At 43.0% G+C, this 7,108-nt stretch overlaps 1 protein-coding gene across 1 annotated transcript; it reads right to left on the bottom strand.

Moving 5' to 3' along the window:
* Positions 1-3,464: 3,464 nt before the first annotated feature.
* On the bottom strand, positions 3,465-6,057 carry LOC138302090 (transcription factor HES-5-like). Its single transcript, XM_069242476.1, has 2 exons — positions 5,863-6,057; positions 3,465-5,493 (listed from the first exon to the last, which is right to left on the bottom strand). The coding sequence occupies exons 1-2, from the start codon at positions 5,975-5,977 to the stop codon at positions 5,273-5,275; spliced, it is 336 nt and encodes a 111-aa protein (XP_069098577.1). The 5' UTR covers positions 5,978-6,057; the 3' UTR covers positions 3,465-5,272.
* Between the last annotated feature and the right edge of the window lie 1,051 nt (positions 6,058-7,108).

Here is a 7,108-nt window from a genome sequence, read left to right as displayed (position 1 = left end):
AAGTTTGTAAAAGTTAATTTGGCTGCTCAAGTTATGCGTAGGTGACCAAATCCAAAAGGATCAAGGTCTGGGGTGTTGTTGCAGTAGAGTTCGACAATTACCAAATTTTACAGCACAACCTCCATAGACTTTAACTGTGTGGTCCTGATGCTGGGGATGCAGGATTAAAACTGCTCAAAGATGCTCCATTTGCTGTACGGTCAACAAGGGTGCCTTTGTGGTGGGTGATTCCTTGGTCCATGGGTGATGTGGGGTGACTTTGGCCGCAGAAGTCGGGGTCCCACAAAGTCCTCCTCAAGACAGTAGAATGCCAGCTGTAGCTGCACAGTGGTTGGAACAAAATCCTTGAGTGGAAGCTACTGTCTCTCTTGCAAAGCAAACATGACTGGTTTCTCAGAGTCAAAGGAATGAGGTTCACTCATAGGGAATTGCCCATTATTTGAGAGGCCCTTTCATTCATTTTTTTGTCTTTCCCAATATGCGTAGGACCAATGGGATTAGCAAAAAATTGATGACTCCCACGGGGGGTTTGAAGTATTGCTATCAATTTTACCTCCATTGAACAAGGGGCAACTTTTTGTCACTGGTGTCTCTCATATGCTGTGGGTACCCATTATGTCAAAAAATACATACAATATGCCAGTGTCAGAATTTTGTGATTAAAGCTGTCCAACGACCATTTGTGACATTTATTTAAAAAAATTATCTACCCTATAGCAGAGCCAGCATTTTGTCTTGGTTATAACCTCCCATAGGCAACAGTTATAAAGTATGCCATGATCAGCAATTTTCCATATGTATCCTAAATACCAAGAATAACGTCTTGTATGCCAGCCCCAGTATTTTTCAACAGTTGTCCATTATGCTAAGAATTAACTCCAATATATCAGTGCCAATATTTTGTCACGGTTGCTTGTCATGCTATGCATTGCTTCCTGTATGGCACACCAGTGTCTTTTTATGAGTGCCTCTATAAGCTAAGAATTATCTTCAATGTGCCAGGGCCAATGAAAGATTTGCAGGCATATCATTGCATTCGTACTCATGCTCACTAACATTCCCTTTCCCTTCCCCACTCACTCACACTCCTTAATTCATGCTAACTTGCACTCATTCACACTCACTCTATTCCACTCACTCTTCTCATTCTTGTTCATCGACCCCACTCTCACTCATACTTACTCTTGCACACTCATATACTAATACTTGCTTCCATTCATTCTTACTTCAATCCATTAATGTTCACTTACTTTCACTTATTCTCACTCTCTGGCTCATTTATTCACACTCATTCACATTCAATCTTATCTTCACTGACATACTCACATGCACCAACTCTCATGTATTCTCCGTCACACTGGCTTACTCATTCTCATTTGTGGTTGCAATCACTCATTGTCTCTCACTCTCAGTCTCACTCACCAACTTATACACTCCTTCACACACAATCTTAATGGTACAGACTCACCCAGTCCCCCTTGTTCTCAGTCTCACTTGGACTCACTGACTCTGACTCACTCATGCTCCCTTACCGGCAGCCAGTCTCATCCCTCTCAGTATCAGATGCCTACATTCACTCACTCACTTTCACTCACACACACATGCTCGCACATACAGACACACACACACATATGCGCACTGTCTTTCACACAAACTCTCACCTGCAAGCACACATACAGCATACATTTATAAGCATTTCTAAATGCCTCAGATGCCAGTAAAAGTCTTGTTGCGCATCCTGCTGCTCCATGTTTTATTACATTAATAATTAATAATAGATCATTATACACCATTAGTGTAATAACAAAAATGGGTAGATAGAAAGGAGAGGGGAGCCTGGTGACCACAAGATATGCTTGTGCTCTTGGTACTGATGATGGTACATCTGAGGCCAAGGATCGAAGAGTCGGAGGTAAGGGCAGGCTGGGGGTCACAGCTGCGACCCCTTGCAGCCCCTATATGATGCCCATACACTGGTGTGGCACAGAGATGGTTGGACTGCCAAGTATATGAAATCTAGTCTTGACGTAGTCTCCTCTGTGCCCCATGGACAATCTAAACCCAACTTATGCACAACCCCAGAAGATGGTACACCCCCCTCCCCCCCCCCCACCATCCCTACCTTTTCTTAAGGTAGGGTGTTAGCCAAGACCTTTTCGCCTTACCAAAATTACACATGTAATATACATACTTATGGGGCTTTTAAGCATACCTCTACATCCATTGGTCTACAGCTGTGCTATTCACATATTTATTTTGCACCCTGCAGTATACAGCATGAGGCAGTGGGTTTAGCCACTTGTTAACCTCATTGTGAGTGGCAGCATTCTGCTCTTTCACACAGGGCATATCTGCAGAAAAAGTAGTTTCCTTCAGTGCCAGGAATTATGACAATGTGTTCTTTTTGAGCCAGGAAGATACTTTGGATTGAGTCAATTTTCATTATTTATTTTGGTGGGGGCGCCACAGCTTCCCTAACATTAAAGTTTTACAAAAATCATGATAAAACAAACCAAGCATAGGCAAAGCCAATATTTGTGGAACTTCACATCTCAATTTTTGTGAAGTTAAAGTATTTTCATAAGAATGTTTTGCTTCAGTGAGGGCCAGGGTTGGGCTATAAGCTCAACATTTTTTGACAAAGCACAAAAGCTAATGCCTCTGATGCCCCGTTCACTAATCCTATCGTACAACATAATAAAGTGTGGCGGGTGTAATCTGGGAGGTCTACAGCTGATTGGCTGAAAACGTCTAGCCATATAGTTCATGCATATGAGTACCTACTCCTATACGGTTGGGTCACTATATTGCTATGGTCCACTGCCTGTGACAAACTTATACTGAAAATGCCATGTGCCACCCACACCTCTGACAGCTCTGGGCATCCTCACTGCCCATCCTCCTCTGCTGCCAGAATTTAATGGCGTTTGAAAGCTGGGCTTAGAGTACCATGGGAAGTGCCGGAGTGTGAAACCTCCCATTTCAGAAACACACTTTCACTCTATCTCATTCTACATCAACATGTCTAAGCCCACCCTCTCTGCTTAGTGAGTGAAGCCATATTACACATTTCCCATGGAGACCTGCTAGTGTGACAAGGCTCCCAATTTCATTCTAGTGTCTAGAACCAATCCTGCGTGCACATGACGTCAAGTATAATGTCTCACGCAGCTCTGCCACTCACAGTAGCACACATTTTAGATATTTACTACAGAGTGTTCTGTTTAGACCCTGTGGAAACCTGGCCGCCAGTGATGTGCTTAAAAATGTACTGTATTATTAATTCGAACAAATATCACAATTGCACAACATTTGAGAATTGTGCCAGCTGCAAATGGCTGTTTCACGTCCAACTGTGGTAAGAGAAGTGATAGACTATGTTCCCAGCCTTTGCAGTCTATGGTGGGAACATCTTCCTTCAGGGCAAGGTTCAGCCATCGAAAGGAAAACAGAAAGAACAGCAATTGATGTTTAATACCATTTTATTCTGTTCTGTATGTTTATTTGAACAAGGTTTCATCACTGCAGAGTGCAACAAGTCCCTTCATAAAGCAGGAACAGTAAAGAATCACGTGACAGACACAAAATGTTACAATAAATGTCACAACTGAGACAGGAGGATACACACAAGACAGTCTTAGATCTGAGACAATGAATGTATTTATCACAGGAGCTAAATCTTGGGTTTCATTCCATAACTGAATGAGTTTTCACTGATAATTGCAGCCCTACAAATATTGTAGAAGACTCGGAAGTAGAAGATACTCAGTCACTGAGGTACAAATGTATGGCAGGGAGTTCACCACACTGAATATCTTTATAAAAGAGAACAGGGCATTGTGTAACCTACACAGATAGCACGAAGATTTCTTCTAAAATGAAGACTCGTTACTAGTGATTACTGTTACTCCTTTTCATTCATCAACAATGAATGTTACACTTTGGAGGATACAGAATTAATGTGCACATTGTCACATACACTTTTCAGAGATAATCCACAAATCTCCAAAAGAACAGAAATACACTTTACCTTCACAGAAGGCAGGAGATTTAACTGAAGAATTTCCAATTGAAAATACAGATATATCAAAATTGATAGTTAATAGGCAAATAATGTGCATTTTTTTAGAAAGCCTAAAATACATCACTTTAACTCATCACAGAGAATTCAGATATTTCTGAAAGCACAGAAACATGCTTTGCCTACACAGAAGGTAGTAGGCTTTCATAATAATTTGCAATAGAAAATACTACCTATTAAAATTGATACAAAAGAGGCGAGGAGCCGTCGTCACACCAAACAATCTCAGTTTCTCGCAAAGAAACAGTTAAAAATACTTCGAAATTGAAGGCACGTCTTATTAATGACTTTAGTTCATTCCCTTCAACAAAGGTATATATTAAAAATTATTAGAGGTACTGCCAATGTTTAACAAATTCATGTTCACACAATATCTACATACTGGGTAATCTAAATTGTATTCAGCCAAAGTTTATCCTAAACGGATATAACGTTCACAGTGTCCATCCTGAGGATGGATTTAACAAACACTGTCCATCCTACACGGATATAATAATTAAACATTGTCCATCCTATAAGGATGTAATAGCTACACTGCCCATCCTGTGGGGATATAATATTCATACACTGTCAATCCCAAAAGGATATAATATTCACACTGACCCTCCTGAGAGTGGATTTAACATCCAACCACTGTCCATCCTAAACGGATATAATATTTTCACATTGTTCATCCTATAAGGATTTAATAGCTGCACTGCCCATTCTATGAGGATATTATATTCATATACTGTCCATCCTAAGAGGATATATAGTATTCTCACTGTCCACCATGAGTGTGGATTTAACATTCAAACACTGCCCATCAAAATGGACATAATATTTACACACCACCCACCCTATGCGGATGTAATAGTCACACTGCTCACACTGTGTGGATATAATATTCACACTCTGTCCATTTTAGGAGGGTATAGCACTCACACACTGCTCACCCTGTATGGATGTACTATTGAAATACTGCCCCTCCTGCGAGCATATAATATTCACTTTGTCCATCCTGTGAGGCTATAACATTCGCTCACTGTCCGTCCCATGAGGATATACACTCACTCTTCAATCCTTGAAGTGCAGTAAACTCTCCCCTGCACAGCAGGGCCAGCCCCAGACACCAGAATGAATATTCTCCCCTCACAGATGACCGAGGCCTCTAAAGAAGTCCGAAGAAAAGTCCAGGCCGCAGTCCCCGCATTACCAGGATCTCCACAGGGCTCTGGGGCTGTCCTGGGCTGGCTCTTTAGTTCTGCTGGGACAGGACGGAGGCCGAGAAGGACACACAGCCTCTGCTGCAGCCGCAGGTCTATGGAGGGCCCGCAGCAGCTTCATCCGGGTCTCTGTGGGGGCTCCGTGGAGGGAGAGGAAGTGCAGAGAGTCCTGGAGGCACCTGGAGTAACCTTCACTGGAGGCCACGGCTGCAGGGAGAGAGGAGGGGTTAATGTTGGTACATTTTCGTTACAGAAAGTGAATATACAATACATACTCTCTAATAAAGCTCTCTAGATTGTCTTTGTTTTCCTCGGGGTACTGCAATTGGTTGCCAGGAAGTGCTGATATTCTTGTGTTTAAACACGAGTTTACTTAAAAAAAAAATGGCGCTGGAAGTGGAGATCATTAAAGACATAAGCCTGCACCGAGTACCATCCCAAAGCTACTATCACTAGTTACATCTCTGCGCCGAAATTAACTAATCCCAGTCACCGTTAACCCTCTTCCCCCGCACACAAACACATAACAGCAGAGTGCACCCACTGCACTTTAACCCTTTAGTTACTGCCTCTCACCTGCTGCCGGTGTCTGCAGCAGCCGGGCCAGGTATCTCACGACCATTTCCAGGATATCCGCTTTCTCTGCTTTGGGCGGAAGTTCCTGTTCCTCAAACTCTCTCCGCAGTAACATCCTCAGCTGCTCAATGCTGCTGTTGATGCGATCTCTCCTCAGCTTCTCCACCACTGGCTTCCTCAGCTGCAGAGACAAAATACGGATTTATTACTGAATTGGAAGAAACTTGTAAACGTGTTTAACCCTTTAAAAGGCAACAGCAAAGCGTATAGTTATAATTTTATGGTAGAAAAGTTCAACTAATTTAAATTAACTTAGAACTATGGTAATGTTAAAAGATGATGTAGTATATAAGGCATAATTAGCTCCTCCAAACTTCGTATTAGGTTTATATATCAATATACGAATACTTAGTGCTTAAAATTAATTTCCTGACTTCTTACCTTTCTAATGTCTCTCCCCTCGCGCTCCTCTTCATATGCCCTCAAGGTGCTGGAAGGCGCCATCTTGCCCGGTCTGGGTGAAGAGCAGGGTCTCTGCAGTGAACCCACAGTGATCTGTATCTGAAGAGCTCGCGCCCTCCTGCCCTATTTATCCCCCTCCGCCTGCAGGGTCATGTGTGGGTCTGGGGCTGGAGAGAGGTTCCCACACTCAGCAGCCAATCAGAGAGCAGCGGGGACAATAGAAGTGTGGCACGGTACAGGGTGGGCGGGGGGACATCTGGGACCCGACATAAAGGATCAAAGGGTGGGAAAGAGCTGCCCCATTAAAGTGATATGAACCAGGCATCTGCCAGAAGCTAATCTCTGTGACAGCATTAAATACCGGTGAGCGCGGCGGCAGCTCTGAAAAGGCGAGAATGAGCGGGGCCCAAGACTGAACTGGTTTATGTTGATCATTTTTGTAAAAAGTATATTTCTACTCAATTCTGTCTATGTGCACTATGAAGAGCACTCACAATGAAGGCTTCCCTGGTTTGTGATATACCATCAGTCATTAGTGAAGGTCAAAGGGAATGCTGTGTTCAGATCTTGAATTCGTGATTCTCCCCCGGCGGGAAAGTTCAACGTGCAGCGTTTTGAGCCTGAGTTAAAATAAACATGCGTCAGCCAATGTGACGCGTGTAATACCCGCACTTCACAAACTCCTGTGTGGAACTGTCTAGTGCTGAAAGCGCCCACACTGTCTGCAGCACTAGATTCAGTCAGGCAGGTAAAGCACTGATGTGGTATATTTTTCGCTGATGTA

This window comes from Pleurodeles waltl, chromosome 6 (assembly GCF_031143425.1).
Source record: "Pleurodeles waltl isolate 20211129_DDA chromosome 6, aPleWal1.hap1.20221129, whole genome shotgun sequence".
NCBI classification, from domain to species: Eukaryota; Metazoa; Chordata; class Amphibia; order Caudata; family Salamandridae; genus Pleurodeles; species Pleurodeles waltl.
This window is presented reverse-complemented; position numbering and strand designations above follow the sequence as displayed.

Coding starts and splice junctions, on each gene's coding strand:
- LOC138302090 (XM_069242476.1), bottom strand. CDS start 5,977: ATGTTACTGCGGAGAGAGTTTGAGGAACAGGAACTTCCGCCCAAAGCA. Junction 5,494..5,862: donor GCTGCAGACACCGGCAGCAG/GTGAGAGGCAGT, acceptor CTCTCCCTGCAG/CCGTGGCCTCCAGTGAAGGT.